This window comes from Microcaecilia unicolor, chromosome 2, assembly GCF_901765095.1.
Source record: "Microcaecilia unicolor chromosome 2, aMicUni1.1, whole genome shotgun sequence".
NCBI lineage: Eukaryota > Metazoa > Chordata > Amphibia > Gymnophiona > Siphonopidae > Microcaecilia > Microcaecilia unicolor.
The window spans coordinates 75329235-75352270 of record NC_044032.1 but is presented as its reverse complement, the minus strand read 5'-3'; the positions used below and the strand labels follow the sequence as shown (position 1 = coordinate 75352270).

Here is a 23036-nt window from a genome sequence, read left to right as displayed (position 1 = left end):
AGTAAGGATAGTATCTGACTTAAATCTACACTTGGAAAATGATGCAGATACCAATGTCCACAACTTCAAATCATTCCTGAAGGACTGCAAACAAACTATATTCTCCGAGGGTGCAACTCATGAAAAAGGACACATGTTAGACATCATGACAACCTATTCTAACACCTTGATTAGTTCATTAAAAATGGAAGCCAGTACCATGGCCTGACCATTTCCAACTGGATTTCACCATTGATATCTGTATGTCAAGCTTAACCAATCATAAGTCACCCAAACTGATCTCCACTTGAGATAAAATCAATGAGGCCACTTTCTGATCAGAGCTAACAGATTCCCTCACTACATCTCATACACATGGTTCAATCAAATCCCACTTCCACGCCAAGGTGAAAGCCATATTAGACAAAATTGCTGCATTTACCACTAAAAAGGTCAAGACATCCAAAAATTTGCCATTGCTTACAGTGGAACTATCCATCCTAAAAAAGGAATAAGTACATAAGTATTGCCATACTGGGACAGACAGAAAGTACATCAAGCCAAGCATCCTGTTTCTAACAGTGGCCAATCCAGGTCACAAGTACCTGGCAAGATCCCAAAACAGTACAATACACTTTATGTTGCTTATCCTAGAAATCAGTGGACTTTTTCCAAAGTCCATTTATTTATTTATTATTATTATTTGTTACATTTGTATCCCACATTTTCCCACCTATTTGCAGGCTCAATGTGGCTTACATAATACCATAAAGGCGATCGCCAAGTCCGGTATGGAAACAAATACAATTTGATATTAGGGTCGAGTAAGGATAGTATCTTCAGGTACATAGGGATAGAAAACAGGAAGGAATATATAATGTCCAGTACAATCTATGGTTTTGCTGTGTTGCAGGGTTGAGGCATCTAAGTTAGGTCGGTGGGGAATGCTTTTCTGAATAAGTAGGTCTTTAATGATCTCCTGAAGTTTAGGTGGACATAGATTGTTTTCACAGTTTTGGCAGTGCATTCCACAATTGTGTGCCTATGTAGGAGAAGTTTCATGCATAGGTTAATTTGTATCTGAGTCCTTTGCAGCTTGGGTAGTGGAGATTCAAGTAGGTACGTGATGCTCTGGTTCTATTTCTGGTTGGGAGATCGATCAGGTCGACCATATACCCTGGGACTTCACCGTAGATAATCTTGTGGACGAAGGTGCACAAACACGTCTCTCACCGGGGCACCGAATTCCAGTCAGTAACCTTCTCTGATCAGGTCCAGGACCCACTGATCCGAGGTAATCTTGGTCCACTCCTCTAGAAAGAGGGAAAGACGTCCTCTTATTGCAGGCATGGAGGAGTGGACCGGCATCCCATCATTGTTGAGGACGCCCCTGAACTCCTGGCCTTGATCCGGCCCCTGCGGAACGTTTGTCCGAGCGAAAGGAGTTCCTCTGCTGAAAACGGGTACGTTGAGAAAACCCAGCAGAGCGCCCCGGGCGATACCTGCGAGCTTCACGGAAGCGAGGTCTGGAAGAGGAGGGAAACACAGAACCTTTGGAAGAAGGCCTCGGCCTATCCTCAGGTAACCACTCCAATCCCTCTCCAAATAAAAGGAGGCCCCAAAAGGATAGCCTCACCAGCCTTTGCTTAGAAGCCATGTCAGCCGCTCAATGCCGTCACCAAAGAAGGCAGCGGGTAGAAACCGCCACAGACATCTGTTCAGCCGAAGCTCTGACCAGATCATAAAGGGCGTCAGCCAAAAATGACAGGGCCGACTCCATCTGCGGGGCAACCTCAGAAAGGGTACCTGCACCATCGGTGGGTTGCTCCACCACCTGCTGTAACCAGGAAAGACAGGCCAGGGCTGCACAGGAACTGCAAATAGACGCCCTCAAGGCAAGGCCCGCAATTTCAAAGGACCGCTTCAGCATGGACTCCAGCCGCCGGTCCTGCATGTCTTTCAAAGCGACCCCTCCCTCTACTGGGAGAATGGTCTTTTTTGTCATCGCCTTGACCAATGCATCCACTTTAGGCATCCCCAAAAGGGCCAAGTGCTCCTCACGCAGAGGGTAAAGCTGACCCATGGCCCTGCCCACTTTCAACGGCCCATCAGGGTCAGACCATTGAGCAGCAATAAGCTCTTGGATGGAGTCATGCACCGGAAAGGCCCGAGTAGGCTTCTTAGTACTTGCCACCTAAGATTAACAGAGGAGGCCTCACCTTCAACAGGACCATCAATCGAGAAGGCCTGCAAGGCGTCAGTAATGAGAGCTGGCAGCTCGTTGCGGTGGAAAATCCGAATCGCATTGGGATCATCCAAATCCAGTGGCAAACAGGCACCCTCCTCTGGATCATCCGTCCCTGAGGACCTGCCAGATCCCTCAGACTCCCCACAGCCCGACCAGGGGGGGGGGGGGGGGGGAGGAGGATATGCACCACTTTCAGACGAGGAATTTACCTGTCTATGTTTAGCGTGTTTCCAACGCTCGGGGGAGGAAATAACATCTGAAGCCATCCCGGGGCCTCAGCACCCGGAGGAAAGCCAGGAGGCAATGCAGTGTCAGACACCTGTGGCAGAGCTCTTTTCAGCATGAACGCCTTATGCATTAAAAGCACAAACTCAGGGGAGAAAAACTCACCCTGGCCCTCCGCCTCCGAATTAGGAGAAATGGATGTAGGAGCTCCTCTGGCAGCCTCTAAACGAGGCGACCCCCTGCACTCAGACTCCTCCGCAACCGCGAGGGTCAAGACATGCGGCACATCCAAAGTAGTGCCTGCTGTCAGCTCCATCGAGCGGGAAGAAGCATTGCTTGCCACGCTCATACTAGCATGATCATCTAAGAAGCATGTTTTACACAGCCCCGCTGCTGATCTGCGCTTACCACAACGGGAACAGCGCTTAACTCCCTCAGCAGCCATTGCCCAACTGGACAGAAATTTGGCAATAAAATGGTGGCTTCGCGCCAAAACTTACCCCATTCGGAACGGCGTCCGCGGGACCTCCCCGGATGAGCTGGGTACCACTCTCACCTCAGAAGACCGAGTCAACGAGCTCCGGTCAAGATGCACAGAGCCAGAATCTCTGGAAAAAGCCTCAGAACAGCCACGCAGTAAAAGCGCACTTTTTTTTAACGCTGTGAGGAAAGTTGGACGCAGGCAGCAACAGAGGGACTCTGGGAGGCAGGGGGAATGGGTAAGGCTGGGAAAGGGTGAACCCGTATGCCTTTAAAGTGGGCACCACCAGCCACAACACCCCTGCTCAACTGGGAAAGCACAGGAGCCACTCCAGGCAGTCTGAAATCCAGGATCTGATCAAGCTATGTCCACACCTGCTGGGAGATAGAGAAATACTGAAGGCAGCTGGGGCTAGCCGTCCAAGAGGCACTATGGTTTTTCAGTGTTCTCTATCTCCACCTGCTGGAAGGCGGATACAACCGATCAGTTAATGGATTCATCTGCTGCTGATGACAAGGAACTACCTGTTCCAGAAACTGAGGAACTGAAAGAAATCTCAGTGAACCTGGAAGACGTACTGAGCCAAATTGACAAGTTAAAGAGTAATAAATCAGGGTACTGAAAGAACTCAAACATGAAATCGCTGATCTGTTGTTAGTAATCTGTAACCTGTCGTTAAAATCATCTCTAATACCTGAAGACTGGAGGGTGCCCAAGGTAAAAATGATGTTTAAAAAGGGTTCCTGGGGTGATCCGGAAATTACAGACCAGTAAGCCTGACATCAGTGCCGAGCAAAATAGTGGAAACTATTGTAAAGGATAAAATTATGGAACATATAGACAAACATGGTTTAATTGGGCAGAGTCAACATGAGATCAGCCAAGGGAAGTCTTGCCTCACCAATTTGCTTTATTTCTTTGAAGGCATGACTAAACATGTGGATAAAGGTGAGCTGGTTGATGTAGTGTGTCTAGATTTTCAGAACGCTTTTGACAAAGCTCTGCATCCTGAACAAAATTAAAAAGTCATGGGAGGCAATATCCTTCTATGGATTAGGAATTGGTTATTGGACGGAAAATAGAGGATAGGATTAAATCGTCATTTTTCTCAATGGAGGAGGGTGAATAGTGGAGTGTACCAGGATCTGTACTGGGACCAGTGCTATTTAACATACTTATAAATGATCTGGAAATCAGAACTAGCAGTGTGGTGATTAAATTTGCAGATGACACAAAACTACTCAAAGTTGTCAAAACACAAGTGGACTGTGAAAAATTGCAGGAAGACCTTAGGAAAGTGGAAGACTAGACAAATGCAAAGTGATGCACATTGGGAAGAATAATCTGAATCATAGTTACCTGATGCTAGGGTCCACCTTATGAGTCAGCACCTAAGAAAAATATCTAGGTGTCAATGTAGACAATACATTGAAATCTTCTGCCTAGTATATGGCGGCAGCCAAAAAAAACAAACAGAATACTAGAAATTATTAGGAAAGGGAATACTATAATGCTTCTGTATATCTCCATGGTGCAATCTCATCTTGAGTACTGCATTCAGGTCTAGTCACCGAATCTCAAAAAAGATATAGCGCAATTAGAAAAGGTTCAGAGAAGAGCAACCAAACTGATAAAGAGGATGGAACTCCTCTCATATGAGGAAAGGCTAAAGAGGTTAGAGCTCTTCCATTTGGAAAAGAGACGGCTGAGGGGGGATATGATTGAGGAATACAAAATCTTGAGTGGTGCAGAACAGGGGAACGTGAATTGATTTTTCATTCTTTCAAAAAATACAAAGACCAGGGTGGGTTTAAAACAGGTTTGGACAAGTTCCTCGAGGAAATGTCTGCAGTCTGTTATTAAGATAGACATGGGGGAAGCCACTGCTTGCTCCTCGATTAGTAGCATAGAATGTTTCTACTAACTGGGTTTCTGCCAGGTACTTGTGACCTGGATTGGCCACTGGTGGAAGCAGGATACTGGGCTATGACCCAATATGGTTATTCTTATATTTTTAAGTTCTTATTTGTATGAACAGTGATTCTTATTGATTTATGCACCAACAAATCAGAATATTTGTTTTTACTTTTGACATCTGTTTGTACTTTAAAGTAACTGAAATATGCAAGCTTTTGAAGTTAATAAATAGAAATAAAACAAAACAAAAACTGAAGATAAGATTATACCTTAATATTGAACTAACTTAATACATCTCTGACTAGCTTTCAAAGGCAATATCTTCTGCCAAAGAAGATATTGCCTTTTGAAAGATAGTAAATTAAGTTAGTCCAATAAAAGGTATCATCTTATCTTATTTTTATTTCTATTTACTACTTTTAAAAGTGGGCTAATGGGCTACCATACAAATGCATGCTTTTGAAAAATACTCAAATAGAGATTAGCTGGGTTAGTGGCCTTGATGGCTGGTGCTTACTGCTCACAAGTTTAAAACTTGCACAAATTCAATCTCTTTGAATGTATTATTATTATTATTACTACTATTACTACTACTACAAATCACTTCTATAGCGCTACCAGTCGTACGCAGTGCTTTACAATTGAACATGAAGAAAGACAGTCCCTGCTCAAAAGAGCTTACAATCTAAATCAGGACAAACAGACAGGATTAATAAGGATAAGGGAAGGACAGACAGACGGACACAAAGATAAGATAAAAGTGACAAGTCAGGAGTCGAAAGCAGCATCAAACAGGTAGGCCTTTAGCCCGGATTTGAAGGCAGCCAGGGATGGAGCTAGACGTAATGGCTCAGGAAGCCTATTCCAGGCATAAGGAATCACAATTGTTGAAGAGCTGGACTAATCATAAAGGCAGTTAATAAATCCCAATACATAAATAAATAATCAATCCAGAAATAGCAAGTGAATAGAGCAACTAATGATATGCTTTTTTTTTTACTACAGATTAGGACTCATAAGTGGTTGTTGGATAAACCTGCTTCACAGAATGAGAAGGTTTTGAGAAGCTTTCTGAATTTTAAGTATTGTGTACATGCTCTTAGAAGACTAGGGAATTGGTTCCACAGATTGGTTAATTGGTATGGAATAGATGTTTGTTAGATTTTAGGTTCTTATACATTGGGAATTTGAAGTGGAATAGGTTTTGAGTATTATACCTGGAAACTGGGCTACGTACTAGGGATATAATTTTAGCATATATGTATGTACACTTGTAAAACAAACATCTCTGATTATAGGCTTGATTCACCAAATCTTCTTTCATGTTCTCTACAGGGGGCATCATTGTCTAATGGGTTAGTTTTACACATCAACACAATTCAAAGCCTCAAAACATAACAGAAAACAGTTTATAACATAAAAAAATAGAGGAGAAATAAGGAATTTCAGAAACATGTGTCCAAAGACTTAACTGTGGCAATTTTAATGAATCCTTAGTTCAAAAAAAACTCTTCTTAAGCTGACATTATCCTCACAGATTTTCAAAGCAAATATATCCTCCTATCTTCAAATATGGTCAACCAAAAATATTAACAGGCACTTAGCTGTTCATTTGTAAAACTGAAAAACCAAAGATCTTTATTTCGCTAGCAGAACACTGCTTCAGGGGACACCGTCACAATCGATTTTACACATGCTATGACAGTAATGAACCTCACTCTGAAGACAATGAATGTGGAGGATGAGCTAAATATCTGAAATTTACTGCCAGCGTTTGCTGCAGTGTATGCATTGTGTCAAAGACAGCTTCCTTTTGGATTTAATAGGATGCAATATACATAGGAAATCCATCAAGCTGTGCTTGAAGTTGCCATCAATAAAATGGGGAACAATTCTGTATCTTTCTCCTACACTCTCCAGTCTAACTGTACATCTTAGCATCTATGCATCCTCTCCCTGATCCACAGAACCATCACTAGCCACCATCAGTGCTGTTTTTGTATTTTTCTACTTTATCATTTTGGCTGGTCTTCTTCCATCAAGCTTTGTATCAGTTGTAATGAAAATCTCCTATGTGATCATAACATCTTCATTTTTCATGATTCCTTAGGGCCATGGTCCCAATGCTTTCCCAATACAGTAATACCACACTGTTTACAAAATTTCCAGTGGATGAAACATCCCACCCAGTTGTGTCTCTCTGAACAGAAACCTCCCTTTAGAACTCACAGCCAGCCATTTCCAACCCTGTCTGTGGGGAAAAGACCCTGAGGAATCAGGGTGCATTCTTCCATCACAGTTCACTCTCTTGAGGTTCAAACCGATATTGTGTACAATGGACTGGTAATCTTCTAACATGAGAAATTGAAGATTCCCAAGTCAATGGGTCAAGGAATAGGAAGGAATCACTTTATGGCAGTCAAACCCTAGAACTGTGGGCTGGTGAGACTTTGGGTTTGACAAGGATTCAACACAAGAGCACCTGTGGAACAACACGGGATCAGAGAGGAGATATAACTATATTCTGTCTTGAGATGGGCTGCCAAGCCAGAGTAATTTTATCAAGGGAAAGAAATAGGAATAAGAATAATCTTCTTAAAAAAAAAACTCCCTGCAGACAAATTTGAGGGGTCATTGATAACTAAATATAATGCAATTGGAGAGGCTACAAAATGCAGCCAGTTTATGCAACCACTGACAGACAGAATTAATTCAGGAAGCACATTTTCACAGCTACACACAGCCAAAGATAGGAAGAAAATGCTGAATAAAGATTATAAGGAGTTAACAGATACTAGCAAGCATCTGAAACACACAGAGGGACACTTCCTCAGTATACCTATCATGCTATACAACACAACTTAAACATATGGTGACTGTATCAGCTTTTAATGTACACTGGTTCAGTTCCTGTACCACATGGAGTTATTTAAGTCTATCAGGACAGGAAAGTCAAAGAGAATCAGAATGTGTTGCAATGAGGTCCTTTTTACTGCTGATCAGTAATACATAAATAAGTATCATACATGTACGATAGTATTGTACATTAAGCTGACTAGTTTTTTAGGCAGGGTATACATTTTAAAATAAAAAATTAAAACTAGAATTTTGATAATTTGTTCCTTACTAGTAATGGATTAGGGGCATTTTGATAACTAAATTCAACAATCATGATCATCCCAACAGCTCCCCTCACACAACCAACATGTACAAAATGCATAACTAGACATCATACTTTGAAATATTAAACACTGCTTTTCTGTATGTGTGCACTTACTCTCACTGCAGGTAAGATAATATGTTAATGGCTCCGAGTTATGTTTTGTCTGGTGCTGCTCTTGGCTGCTGCCAAGCCAACAGCCTACTCTTGCCTAATGGTTAAATTGGCCCTGTGCCCCAGAAGTCAGTTTACCAGCATGGGTGTTTTAATCTGCCCCACCTTCACTACCCATTAAAGAGATTTATTGATAGGAAATATTTGCTTCTTGTTTTTTTGTGTGAATAATTGTTGAAAAATGGACATGCTTAGATAATTGCTGTTAAGGTTCTCTTTTCAAACATGTGAACGACACTCTCCACCAGAAACAATGAAAGACAAGAAGATATTATATAGCAAGAGATTATATCTATATTTTTTCTATATTAAATATATTGACCAAAAATTGCAGGGAGTACACTTAAGAGAAAAACATTTTGTTCTTAAGAGTTTGAATTTTCTATGATGTGCTCATGACTAGGAAAGTTTCCTGTTTTAATGTGAAAGCGTGTGATGTGTTACAGAAAAAAATGAACCATGTGCAGATGCACAATAGCATGAATTTAATTACTAAGCGGTCCTTTTACTACGTGCGCTGAAAAATGGCCTGCGGTAGTGTAGGCGTGGGTTTTGGGCACACGCAGAATCATTTTTCAGTGCACCTGTAAAAAAGGCCTTTTTAAAATTTTTGCTGAAAATGGACTTGCAGCAAAATGAAAATTGTCATGTGTCCATTTTGGGTCAGAGACCTTACCACAAGCCATTGACCTAGCGATAAAGACGCGGTAACTGGGCGGTAATGATCTACGTGCATCAAATGCTACTTGGCGTGCCAGAAAATAAAAAATATTTTTCGGATGCGCATAGCGGACGTGCACCAAAAATGAAATTACCGCAAGGGCCATGCAGTAGCCGGGCGGTAAGTCAGAATTGGCGCTTGTTGGGCACGAATAGGCACTTATGCACCTTAGTAAAAGGGCCCCTAAGAGATCAATGTTCAGTATTGTTCAAGTGGACAGGATAGGCTCCTACCCAGTTAAACCACATAAAGTGAATTGGCCACCGATATTCAGCACTTAACCGGGCAGTGCCGCTGAACATAATTTCTAATTGTTCAGTTCAAAAATGGGCAGTACAGGGACAGTCTGAGGGCGGAATCAAGGCAGCACATGCAAGCACATGCTATATTCAGTGATCGTATCTGAGTAGCTAAGCATACTTATAAACAAACTATACTGGCTTACAATAGTCTACACTACATCCAAAATATGCATCAAAACAAAGTAGACTGTTTCAATAACCGTTACTTCCTGACTGGTGTGTACAGGTATTCTGTCAGGAGGAAAAAGGTGTCATAAATCACAGTGATCTAGCGCTCAAATAGCGATTCAACAGTGTATCAATCCCTTTCTTGTAATTGTGAATAATCATAGACCTCAAAAACCTCCTCCTATATTAATCTGTGTTTTAGTGCATAACATACTGTAACGTGAAAACAAATATTTTTCTTGTTGTTTTAACTTTTTTTCTTTTTTATTGCTGTTTTCTTTATTATTCAGCAATTATTTCCCAAAACAACTAACAGTTCAGCTACCACAGCCGGTCCCAACAAGCGCTTGTTTCGCTCTCACTTTCTCAGGGGACTTGAGTGGGAACATTTAAAATTGCCTCACTGCTGTGTACTGTTAGACTCGTATCGGGCTTATTTTCGAAAGAGGAGGATGCTCATCTTTCGACACAAATCGGAAGATGGACGTCCTTCTCACAGGGTTGCCCAAATCGGCATAATCAAAAGCTGATTTTGGGCGTCCCCAACTGCTTTTCGTCACGGGGACGACCAAAGTTCCCGGGGGTGTGTTGGAGGCGTAGCAAAGGCGGGACTTGGGCGTGCCTAACACTTGGACGTCCTCAACCCATACTCGAAAAAAGATGGGTGTCCCTGACGAACACTTGGATGACTTTAATTAGTCCCGAAATGACCAGATGACCACCGAAGGGAATCGGGGATGACCTCCCCTTACTCCCCCCAGTGGTCACTAACCCCCTCTCACCCTCAAAAAACAACTTTCAAAATATTTTGTGCCAGCCTCAAATATCATACTCAGGTCCATCGTAGCAGTATGCAGGTCCCTGGAGCAGTTTTAGTGGGTGCACTGCACTTCAGGAAGGCGGAGCCAGGCCCCCCCCCCCCCCCCCACCTGTTACACTTGTGGAGGTAAATGTGAGCCCTCCAAAACCCACCACAAACCCACTGTTCCGACATCTAGGTGCCCCCCTTCACCCCTTAAGGCTATGGTAGTGGTGTACAGTTGTGGGTAGTGGGTTTGGGAGGCTCAGCACACAAGGTAAGGGAGCTATGTACCTGGGAGCAATTTCTGAAGTCCACTGCAGTGCCCCCTAGGGTGCCCGGTTGGTGTCCTGGCATGTCAGGGGGACTAGTGGCTCCTCCCACGACCAAAGGGCTTGGATTTGGTCGTTTCTGAGATTGGCGTCCTTAGTTTCCATTATCGCCGAAAATCTGAAACGACCAAGGCTAAGGACAGCCATCTCTAAGGATGACCTAAATTTCAAGATTTGGACGTCCACAACGTATTATCGAAACGAAAGATGGACGTCCATCATGTTTCGATTATATGGGTTTTCCTGCCCCTTCATGGGGACATCCTGCGAGGACGTCCTCAGGAAAACTTGGGCGTCCCCTTCAATTATGCCCCTCCATGTCTCTAAAATATTTAATAAATTAATGACAGAATTAAATTAATACTCCCTTCAAAAATACGTATATACTGCTAATAAGCTGTAGAAAGCAAGGTCATACAAAAAAAGCAAACAAAATCTCAAACAAAAGAACAAACATATCTCCTATACATATCTCCTATAGGGGGCTTTTACTAAAGATTAGTGCATGTATCTGCCGCAGGGCCCATAGGAATAGAATCAGTCTTGTGGAAGATAGCATGCACTGATCTTTGGTAAAAGACACCCAGTATGCATTAAACATAGCATGCAGAATGGTAACTCAATGAGAATCTCAACCTCTCCAATTAATCACCATGTTTTCAAATTGATAGTGAAAAGACAGGAAGCTGTTATTCAGTGATCTGGCTTTAAACTTGTTCTCTTGCAATGCATGCTTTGTTTTTAATACTGAACTGTACAGCAAGTAACTAATTTTTGTTTCATGTTTTAGATCCACTTTGCGAGGAGCAAAACACTCACAGAATCTGTAGCCTCTATTTCATATATCTTCTGGAATGTCTCTCGTTCAAAGAAAAGAAGTTTCCCACTGCCAACTCCTTTTTTGACAGAGGTTCCAGTAATGAGAAACTTGTCATCTGGACTGAAACAACAGTCTGTCCTGCAAAAAAAACAAAACAAAAATAAATAGAAAAATCATTCCTTGAAGCAATTTCTTGACTTACAGGATCAGTAGGACTATCAACAATCAGCATAGACTACAACTGTTCCTACTTAGAAGGAAGGCTTTAAAAAAAAAACAAAAAACCTTTTTTTCTTTCAGTTAAGGGGCCAATGGGACCTTTAACAAAGGCACGCTGAAAAATGACCTGTGGTAGTGTAGTTGTGTGTTTTGGTCACAAGCAGAATCATTTTTCAGCGCACCTGAAAAAATGCCTTTTTTACAATTTTTGCCAAAAATGGACATGCGACAAAATGAAAATTGCCGCGCATCCATTTTGGGTCTGAGACTTTACCGCCATTCATGGTCTCAAGCGGTAACGGGGCGGTAATGGTTTACACACAGAAAATGCCAATTATCGTCCACGCGCCACAAAATAAAAATATTTTACAGCGCGCATAGCGGACGAGCATCAAAAATAAAATTACCGCAAGGGCCATGCGGTAGCCAGATGGTAACTCAAAATTGATGTGCACTGGACGTGCGTAGGTGCCTAAGCAGCTAGGGCCCCCAAGTTCTTGCTTTGGGGGTTACTCTTTATTTGAAGTTAACATACAAAGGGGAATAAATACATTTCTCTAGAAACTGTATATCTGGATAATTTTCTTAAAGAGAGAATGTGTGATGTTAATTTTGCTTTCTTTTTGTTGTTTTGAATTTCTGTCAGTTACAAATGAGTTGGGTTAGGTTTAGTTTGACAGTGTTTATTTTTGTATTATCAGACAGGCTGTGTGTGTGTGGAGGGGGGGTTGTTCTTGAAGAGTTCCTTTTACAAGGGTATGGTAGCATTTTTAGTGCGTGCTAAAATTCAGCATGTGCTAAATGTGAGAGACATTTAGCACACACTAAAACCACTAGCGCATCTTTGTAAAAGATCTCCTAAGTGGGCTAGTCAACAGTAAAGATTTTTTAGCCTATGATGTATTCCTGATGATATTTCTTTCTTTACCCTTACAGTTGTTTTCTTATATTTACTTTGAGGTAGATTCTTTGGAAACCTTAAATTCAAAATAATAATAATCATCATCATTAATAGGTAGGTAATTCAGCAATGTCCTATGGTTTAAAATTAAAACAAGCACATCACCAGTAAATATGACTTTGCTAACATGTGGGCATACCTTAAGGAAGCATTAACCTGAGGAACATTTTGTGTAGTATCAGATAAACTCTGTGAGTGTGTGTATTTATGTATTTATTGGGATGTATTAACCACCTTTATGAAGAAATTCACCAAAGGCAGTATACAGCAGGTAAAGTTTAATATAAAACTTACAATTTTAACAGCATAACAATAGTAAAATGTATTTGTCAAGAAATATCTAGCCACCTGCCTGGGGTTCCCCGCGGCCACTTAGAGGGTCTATCCCCACCACAGCTCAGGTTCGTTTGCATCTGCCGCTTGTGCTCTATACAAGCACCCTCCTCCCACTGACTGGGTCACAACCGCTTCTGGACGAGTCTCCGGCTCTCAAATTATCCCCAGTGATTTCTAGGTTACTGGGGTCACAGTCTCAGTAGTCCCACAGTCCAAGAAAGCATTCACAGAACCAAACTACAAGGATTCTTTCAGTCCAGACAGAAAGGCAATAAACTAAATATTATTGTCTTTTAAAAATCAAACAGTGGAACAAAATAGTGCAATCAGCAAACAATGACAGGTAACTGAATTATGGATGAATTATAACACTAAAACATTTGCATATTGTCTAAACAGTACCTTAGGAAGATCAGGACAAATAATTCACAGAGCCTCAGCAAAGAGATCTGTCTCTCTTTTATCTTGGGCTAAGACTGAAGCAACAGTCAACAACAAACTGCTGGGTAATTTCAAACTCAAGGCCAATCGGAGCCCAGTCAACAAATTTTAAAAGTATACTGCTTACAGTAATGTAGATTCACTTCTATCAGTCTTGCTGCAGCAATCTGAATTATTTGGAGCTGATAGAAACTTTCTTTGGATTGACCAGTGTAGTCTAGTGATGATGTTATCAAAGTATGGACCATTGTGGTCCATTAACCACCTTTATGAAGATATTCACCTAAGGCAGTGTACAGCTCGACATAAAACATGATAGCAGCAGAACAATAGTAAAATGGCCAAATTATAAGCAGAAATCTATTCAATGAGATAAATTTAGAGATGGCCAATTGAAACCTAGTAATAGGACTAACATGATATAGCATCAGAAATATAAACATTTAACAGCACTGTAACATAGTCATGTAACAGAAACATGATAAATGTCAGCAAAATATGAATGATACCATAACAGGCAGCATGGAAGAACATTCATATAACAGATATGGTACTCATGATGTCAGCACAATACAAATGAAACACCTTTTTAGGCACTCATTAGAACACTGAAATAACACAGATATGATGCTCATTTTGTTTGTACATCTTCCTAGGCACCTACGGCTAGTACAAAGTCACTGGGATAAATAGATGAGTGGCTAAATTGCAGGCAAATTATATATACAGTGGAATAAAATATGGAAAGAATAAAAATGATCAAGCTTGTTTGCCACCATCTCTCTTTGGTAAAACCAAGATGCCTTGGAACCTGAAACCCGCTGAATTCAAGATAGCCTAGGTTCTTCTTCTTTAACGGCATCTCTAATTTTCCCACCACTGAAGAAAGGCTAATGGCCTGTAGGTGTGAACCCTTTTACTTTATGCAGTCTTGTGAAAATTCTCACATATGAACATATCCATCCGTGGACATACCAGAACCTCTCTAGACTATATCCCATTTAGACCATAGCTTTTCCCCACTGTCAGTTTCGCAAGTTCCATACAAAACCTTTCTTTGTAAAATGGTATTTAGCATTTCAGCTTTGTAAAATATTACATACAAGTATAAAAGGCCCGTTTCGGTAGGCAATGAAACGGGCGCTAGCAAGGTAATCCCCCCCCCTGCAGCGTCCTTCCTGTCTCCCCTGCCCCCCCTGCAGCCACCCATCTGGTCTCAGGACCCCCTCCCCACCAACCCTCCTCTGCCCCTGCAGCCATGCATGTGCAGCGGCCCTCCTCTCTCCCCTGCTCCCCTGCAGCCACCCATGTTCAGCGACTCTCCTCTCCCCCTGCCCCCCCTGCAGCTACCCATGTCCAGCAACCCTCCTCTCCCCCTGCAGCCACCCATGTCCAGCGACCCTCCTCTCCCCTGCCCACCTGCAGCCACCCATGTCCAACGACCCTCCTCTCCTTTCCCCCCCTGTAGCCACCCATGTCCAGCGACCCACCTCTCTCGCCTGCCCCCCCTGCAGCCACCCATGTCCAGTGACCCTCCTCTCCCCCTGCAACGTCCCTTCTGTCTCCCCTGCCCTCCCCTGCAGCCACCCATCTGGTCTCAGGACCCCCTCCCCACCTCCCTCTTCCCTGCCCCCCCCCTGCAGCCACCCATGTCCAGCGACCCTCCCCTCCCCCCTCGGCGCATCACCCAACCCCCTACCCCCCCAGCGCATCACCCAAGCCCCTACCCCCCCTCGGGCACATCAACCCCCTCGCCACCCGCAGCTGCCAATACTAATACTGTCCGGCCGCTGCTGCGTCTCCTGTTGAGCAGCAGCGGCCGGTACAAAAAGAAAAAAGCCAAAAAAAGATTTTAAACCTGAAACCCGGCTCCGTAGACAGCCATCTGGCATTGGCTGTCATCTCTGTAGCCGCTCCTCCTCTCCCCTCTGACGTCGCTGCGCTCCTCCGGGGTCTTCCTGCAGGGGCAGTGACGTGGAGGGGAGAGGAGGAGCGGCTGCAGTGACGACAGCCAATGCCAGATGGCTGTCTACGGAGCCGCGTTTCAGGTTAAAAATCTTTTTTTGGCGTTTTTCTTTTTGTACCGGCCGCTGCTGCTCCACAGGAGAAGCAGCAGCGGCCGGACAGCGTTAGTATTGGCGGCTGCGGGTGGCGAGGGAGTTGATATGCCCGAGAGGGGGGGTAGGGGCTTTGGTGATGTGCCAGGGGGAGGGGCTTGGGTGCTGCATAGAGGGGGGGTAGGGGCTTGGGTGCTGCGTCAAGGGGGGGCACTGAGATCTGATTGGTAGGCAGGGGGAGGAGTAGGGAAACACGCTCCACGTGTTTCCCTACTCCTCTCCCTGCCTGGCTCACGGTTTTGCAGGACAGGGGCTTGGGTGTTGCGCCGAGGGGGGGGCACTGACAACTGTTTCCCAGGCAGGGTTAGGAGTAGGTACCCGTCCCCTTGCCTTGAAATCAGCTGTCAGTGACATCACTGACGTCAGTGCATTCTAAACTGCCTAGCAGACCATCTCCGAGGGAGCCACGGTACCAGGCACATTAGAACGTTGGAGGTGAGAATTATTATATAGGAAATGAAAATTATTTATGCTCTGCCAAAACACAGACCTGCCAAGTATGTCTAGAGATGATTTTTCCTCAAAAAAAAAAAAGACACAGTATTCCTATCACAAGCATGCATTTGGTGCAGGTAAAAACAAAAAAAAATAAAAATTAAACTGATCACTAGACAAAATTCTTCAAGCACAATGAAAACTTCTCTTCTGAACTACACTGAGTATGTATTGTTTAACAATTTTTTTTTTTTGGTAAGCAGACAGTATTCTTTTAATTTATTTATTTTTACCTTCAAACTGTGAAATAGTCACAGTTATTCAGAAACCAGGAATAACTGCTATCTTTTTCTAGAGTATAAAATGTTAATATAACTCCTAGACTAGACAACAACCAGATGAGAATAAATTATTTTGATAGTTTTATCCTTCATTCTGTTGTGACTCTTCTATTAAATATAACATAACAGTTTAAAAAAAAAGTTTCCAGAGACTTGTATTGAACTTTGCCAACTACTATAAAATGAAGTGTGAGTTGAACTGTTGGAATCCTTACTATAGATTCAACAGCTCCTGTTAACAGAACTTTGGCTGTTGTAAACTATAATAAAGTTATCTATAGCCTGCTATAAATACACTCCAATGAAAGCAGGCAGGCTGCATTACATTTAAAATGTTTAAGAAAATAAGAGGAAAGAGTTGAGTAACCTACTGCTTATAGCAATAATTAAATAATTTTCTTCTGTTTGTACGCCTCTGTAAAGATTAGTTCAAAATATGGATCTCATATCCAAGAATCCCACCTCAACCCCAATTTACAGCTTTAGTTGTCTTATCTCACAATTTGCTACCAATAATGTTTCAAAATTAAGTGGTCCTTTTACTAGGTGCGCTGAAAAATGGCCTGTGGTAGTGTAGACGTGTTTTGGGTGCACACAGAATTATTTTTCAACACACCTACAAAAAATGCCTTTTTAAAAATTTTTTCAAAAATGGACGTGAGACAGAATGAAAATTGCCGCGCGTCCATTTTGGGTCTGAGACCTTACTGCCAGCCATTGACTTAGCAGTAAGGTCTCATGCGGTAACCAGGCAGTAATGACCTACGCGTGTCAAATGCCACTTGACGATGCATGCCAAAATTGAAATTACCGCGCAGGCCACATGGTAACCGGGTGGTAACTCCAATTTGGCGCAGATAAAGACCTGTATGGTCCATCTAGTCTTCACAACAAGGCAGCCAGAACCATACCTGTCATTTCATGATCAAATACTACATAATCGGGCAGTCACACAATCTTGAAATGTGGGTACCAATGACATAGGAAAATGTGGGAGAGAGGTTCTGGAAGCCAAATTTAGGCTCTTCTGTAGAGAGGTGTGGTAGCCATGTTAGTCCACTCTTAAGGTTATCAATAGAAATCAAACAAAATAAAACATGGAAAAGAAAATAAGATGATACCTTTTTTATTGGACATAATACATTTCTTGATTAGCTTTCGAAGGTTGCCCTTCTTCGTCAGATCGGAAATAAGCAAATGTGGTAGCAGATAGTATATATAAGTGAGACATCCAAGTATTACTTTGACAGTCCCCATGCATACCTCCTACCCACCCCCACCCTCCCACCCTGTCAAAGTAATGCTTGGATGTCTCACTTATATATACTATCTGCTACCACATTTGCTTATTTCCGATCTGACGAAGAAGGGCAACCTTCGAAAGCTAATCAAAAAAGAAATAAAGCTATCTTCTCTCCTACAGAATCACAGAGAGAAAAACAGCTTATCCTTGAATAGCTACAGCTCTGCAGAACCAACATCCCCAGACACCTTGGAAACACTTGGATATACATCTGAGGCATGTGAAAATCAGAGCCCAAACAAACCAGGGAATACTGATCACACCTTTAGAGATACAGATCAGATGGGGATAATAAACCTCTCGAACCATCAATCATCACAGCATGAAGTCTCTGTACTGGCCAAAGGACTTTCATTTTGCCCATCCAGCAAACTGGATGAAATCCAACTATATTCATACCTAGAAGAATTCTTTAGAAAAATGCGTCTTAAAACACATTTCCACAATAAAGGGACACCAAACAGACCAGAATACAGTCTTAAACAAAAGAACACTTATTTCACCCCCCAGGAGGGACAAAACTACAAGCTGGGTAATTACATAGAAAGTTTCAGACTTAGGGTAAAATCCCAACTTTCCAACAAACAAAAGAGAATTCTGTACAATCTTACCCCACCGGAAAGAGCGGCCATAAGAACTCTACAAACTAACGAACGCATTATCATCAAACCTGCAAAGCCAAGCTACAAGATACCACCGCATCTGCTCGGACCCATGGGATAGAGACAGACACCTTGAAACCCTGACTGCATCTTTCAAACAGAAAGGCTACAACCCCAAAATAATCTCCAAGAATATTGCCTCCTCCCTCAAAACATCCAGGGAAAATCTGCTACAGTACAAAGAAAAAAAAGCCACTGACAGAATCCCCCTTGTAGTGACATACAACCCAGAGCTGGAGAAACTGAGGAAAATCGTAAGAGACTTACAGCCTCTACTCCAGGAAGATGAATTACTGAAAGAGATATTCCCATCCCCACCAGTGCTTGCCTTCCAACAGCCACCCAACTTAAAACACAAGCTAATCAGAAGTAAACTCCCAACACAGACTGAAAAGGAAAAGAAGGGTACATTTCCCTGTAATATATCCAGCTGCAAGCTATGCCAAAACATTTCAAAGGACTCCACAGTCATTCACAAAGGAAAAATATTCAACACGAAGGAATCTTTCACATGCCCATCTTCCAATGTGGTATAGGTATATATCATTCAGTGTAAAAAATGTAACGAAGGATGCTATATTGGAGAAACAGGCCAGATGCTTAAGACAAGATTCAATCCGCACAGACATCACATGAAGATAGCCGGTGCCAGTCAGGTTCCCACCCCGGTGGGCCAGCATTTTACAAGACCAGGACACTGCACCAGTGATTTCATAGTTAGAATCCTGAAAGGTAACTTTAAAACAATACAGGAACGTAAGACCTTTGAAGTCAGAATGATTGAATATTTTGACACCCAACAGACAGGACAAGGATCTGGGTTTTCTAGCCCATTATAAAACATAAAATTGTATTTCTCTGTTTATCACTCGCCTCTCACCTACCCACACCCATCCTGTTAGAATATCAATGAAATGCTCTGATGTCCCCATGTATACCTCCAACCCACCCCCACCCTCCCACCCTGTCAGACTGTCAAAGTAATGCTTGGATGTCTCACTTATATATACTATCTGCTACCACATTTGCTTATTTCCAATCTGACAAAGAAGGGCAACCTTCGAAAGCTAATCAAAAAATGTATTAAGTTATGTCCAATAAAAAAAGGTATCATCTTATTTTCTTTTCCATGTTTTATTTTGTTTGGGCTCTTAGGTAGAAAGCTCAAATCCAGATCCTCTAGGGTAGCATTTTCTGAAATGCTACCTGTTCCACCCGCAGGGCCCAAAAGACAGGCAGAGCTCCGGAGTCTCAATGTGTGGATGAGACGATGATACAAGGAGGAGGGTTTTAGATCTGTTAGGAACTGGGCAACATTCTGGGGAAGGGGGAGCCTATTCCGAAAGGATGGACTTCACCTTAACCAGGGTGGGACCAGGCTGCTGGCATCGGCATTTAAAAAGGAGATAGAGCAGCTTTTAAACTAGAAATGGGGGGAAGGCCGACAGTCGCTCAAAAGCGCATGGTTCGGGATATGGTATCTTTCAAAGATATCAGCAAAACAGGGAAGATAGGGTATCCTGATAGTGAGGTTGCAAAATAGACTGTAGTAGATCAGGTGTCACTAAATAAAAATAAAAATCAGACAAAAGATTGCAAATTAGTACTGTGAAGTACTAAGCATGATGTAAATAGGAGCAACAAACACAGTTTGAAATGTCTATATGCAAATGCCAGGAGCCTAAGCAAGATGGGAGAGTTAGAATAAATTGCACTAAATGAAAAATTAGATATAATAGGCATCTCTGAGACCTGGTGGAAGGAGGATAACCAGTGGGACACTGTCATAACGGGGTACAAATTATATCGTAGTGATAGGGTGGATCGAATTGGTGGAGAGGTAGCATTGTATATTAACGAGAGCCTTGAATCAAATAGATTGAAAATTCTGCAGGAAACAAAACACTTCTTGGAATCACTGTGGATTGAAATTCCATGTGTAAAGGGGAAAAGGATAATGATAAGAATGTACTACCATCCGCCTGGCCAGGATGAACAGACAGATGCAGAAATGTTAAAGGAAATTAGGGACGCAAACAAACTGGGCAACACAATAATAATGGATGATTTCAACTACCCCGATATTGACTGGGTAAATATAACATCGGGACACGCTAGGGAGGTAAAATTCCTTGATGAAATCAAGGACAGCTTTATGGAGGAGCTGGAGAAAAAAACAAGACAGAAGGAAAAATTCTAGACCTAGTCCTTAGTGGAGCGCATGATCTGGTGCGGAAGGTAATGGTGCTGGGGCCGCTTGGTAACAGTGATCATAATATGATCGGATTTGATATTAGCTTTGAAGTAAGTATACATTGGAAATCAAATATGTTAGTGTTTAACTTTAAAAAGGAGACTATGATAAAATGAGAAGAACAGTAAAATGAAAACTTAGAGGAGTGACTGCGAGGGTCAAAAATTTATATTAGGCGTGGATGCTGTTTAAAAACACCATCCTGAAAGCCCAGGCAAAAAATATATTCTGCGTAATAAAAAAGGAGGACGGAAGACTAAACGACAGCCAGCGTGGTTAAATAGTGAGGTGAAGGAAGCTATTAGAACTAAAAGAAAATCCTTCAGAAAATGGAAGAAGGAACTGACTGAAAATAATAAGAAACGGCATAAGGAATGTCGTCAAATGCAAAGCGCTGATAAGGAAAGCTAAGAGGGATTTTGAAAAAAAAGATTGCATTGGAGGCAAAAACACATAGTAAAAATTTTTTTTAGGTATATTAAAAGCAGGAAGCCGGCAAAAGAATTGGTTGGACCGCTAGATGACCGAGGAGTAAAAGGGGCAATCAAGGAAGACAAAGCGGTAGCGGAGAGATTAAATGAATTCTTTGCTTCGGTCTTCACCGAGGAAGATTTAGGTGGGATACCGATGCCGGAAATGGTATTCGAAGCTGACGAGTCGGAGAAACTTAATGAATTCTCTGTAAACCTGGAGGATGTAATGGGGCAGATCTAGAAACTGAAGAGTAGCAAATCTCCTGGACTGGATGGTATTCATCCCAGAGTACTGATAGAACTGAAAAATGAGCTTGCAGAGCTATTGTTAGAAATATGCAATTTATCCTTAAAATCGAGCCTGGTACCGGAAGATTGGAGGGTGGCCAATGTAACGCTGATTTTTAAAAAAGGATCCAGAGGAGATCCGGGAAATTATAGACCGGTGAGTCTGACGTTGGTGCCGGGCAAAATGGTAGAGACTATTATTAAGAACAAAATTACAGAGCATATTCAAAAGCATGGATTAATGAGATGAAGTCAACATGGATTCAGTGAAGGGAAATCTTGCCTCACCAATCAACTACATTTCTTTGAAGAGGTGAACAAACATGTGGATAAAGGTGAGCCGGTTGATATTGTGTATCTGACAAAGTACCTCATGAAAGACTCCAGAGGAAATTGGAGAGTCATGGGATAGGAGGTAGTGTTCTATTGTGGATTAAAAACTGGTTAAAAGATAGAAAACAGAGAGTAGGGTTAAATGGTCAGTATTCTCGATGGAGAAGGGTAGTTAGTGGGGCTCTGTGCTGGGACCGCTGCTTTTTAACATATTTATAAATGACCTAGAGATGGGAGTGTCACGTCTGTGGCTGTGACCACCCTCAGACTTACCTTATTTCTGGGGGTCAGCTTCTAAGCTGGCTTCTGCCTATCCTTTCTGGAGTAGTTTTCCTTCTGTGTGCTGGCTGCTTCCAGCATGGCTCTAATTACTTCACTCTACTGCACCTGGGGGTGCTGTCTGAGTTAGCTCTACCTCTGTCTCCAGCATGGCTCTGTTTGCTCCTCTGTGCTGCACCTAGGTATTATAAGTCTCTCTATGTTCTGTGTGCGCTCTGCCTGCTCCTTAGTTTGTGCTCCTCTCACCCGCTGGTGTCCAGAGCCAGTGGCTGCCATAGTTTGTCTTGCTGTTCCTACCCGTTCCAGACTTTAGCCCAGTCCGGTCCGGTTCTTCCAGGCTGCCGGACTTGTCTCTCTTCTTTGTGCCTGGACAGCCTCCGCAGTTGCTTACTGATGACTGCAGCTGCTCCTCAGGTGTTGAAGGGCTTTATTAATCACTTAGAGACTGCAGCATTTGCGTCGTCTAAGGTCCCTGGTATGTTAGAGTGCTCTGTGCACTGCTACCTTGTCCAGTTCAGTGTGAGTTTCTAGCTTGTTACTAGTAGCTTGGGCATAGCTTTTCTTGTTGGCTTGTGTATAGCTTTACTAGTTCTCCTGTGTGTTGTGTTGTGTGAGTTCCTAGCATGTGACTAGTTAGCTTGGGCATAGCTTTCTTGTTAGCTTGTGTACAGCTTTACTAGTTTTCTTGTGTTTAGCTTTCTGGTTTTCCCATGTGTGTTTTCCTTTGCTTCTGGAGCTTCAGCCCTAGTCCTGTCCACTGCTAGTACTCCTTGCTACTGGAGTTCCAGCCATAGTCTTGCTACTTGACCTGACCATTGCCTGAATCTGACTACTCTCTGCCTGAACCCCGAAACTTGCTGCCTGCTGCCTGACCCGACTACTGCCTGAACCCTGATACTTGCTGCATGAACCGACTACTGCCTGAACCTGGATATTCTCTGCCTGTGGCTAGACCTGACTATTGCCGGAACCCGGACATTCCCTGCCTGTCTGCCTTGCTTTCGCCTAGGTGCCTGGGGGCACTTCTGTATCCTGATTCCTGTTGTTCCTGCTTGCTAGTTCCAGTTCTGGTTTTCCTGTAAGCCCTGCCGGCTGCCCGAACCTCAGGGCTCAATCCTCGGAGAACTGTGGCTAAGCGTAGGTGAAGCCTAGGTCCAGTGTGTTCCTGTCCAGCGGGTTCCGGTCCCGTGTGTTCCAGTCTAGTGGGCTCCACTCCAGTGTGTACTAGTCCAGTGGGTTCCAGTCCAGAGCGCACCTGACCGGTGCGT

General features: G+C 42.9%; 1 protein-coding gene across 2 annotated transcripts in view; it reads right to left on the bottom strand.

The window, feature by feature from the left end:
* The window catches only part of WDR70 (WD repeat domain 70), a 596086-nt gene that overhangs the window by 117569 nt on the left and 455481 nt on the right, over window positions 1–23036 (bottom strand). For both annotated transcript variants that reach the window (XM_030193048.1, XM_030193049.1), the window contains exon 13: window positions 11326–11464. In XM_030193048.1, coding sequence (XP_030048908.1) covers window positions 11326–11464 — 139 coding nt within the window. The remainder of the gene's footprint in view (window positions 1–11325; window positions 11465–23036) is intronic.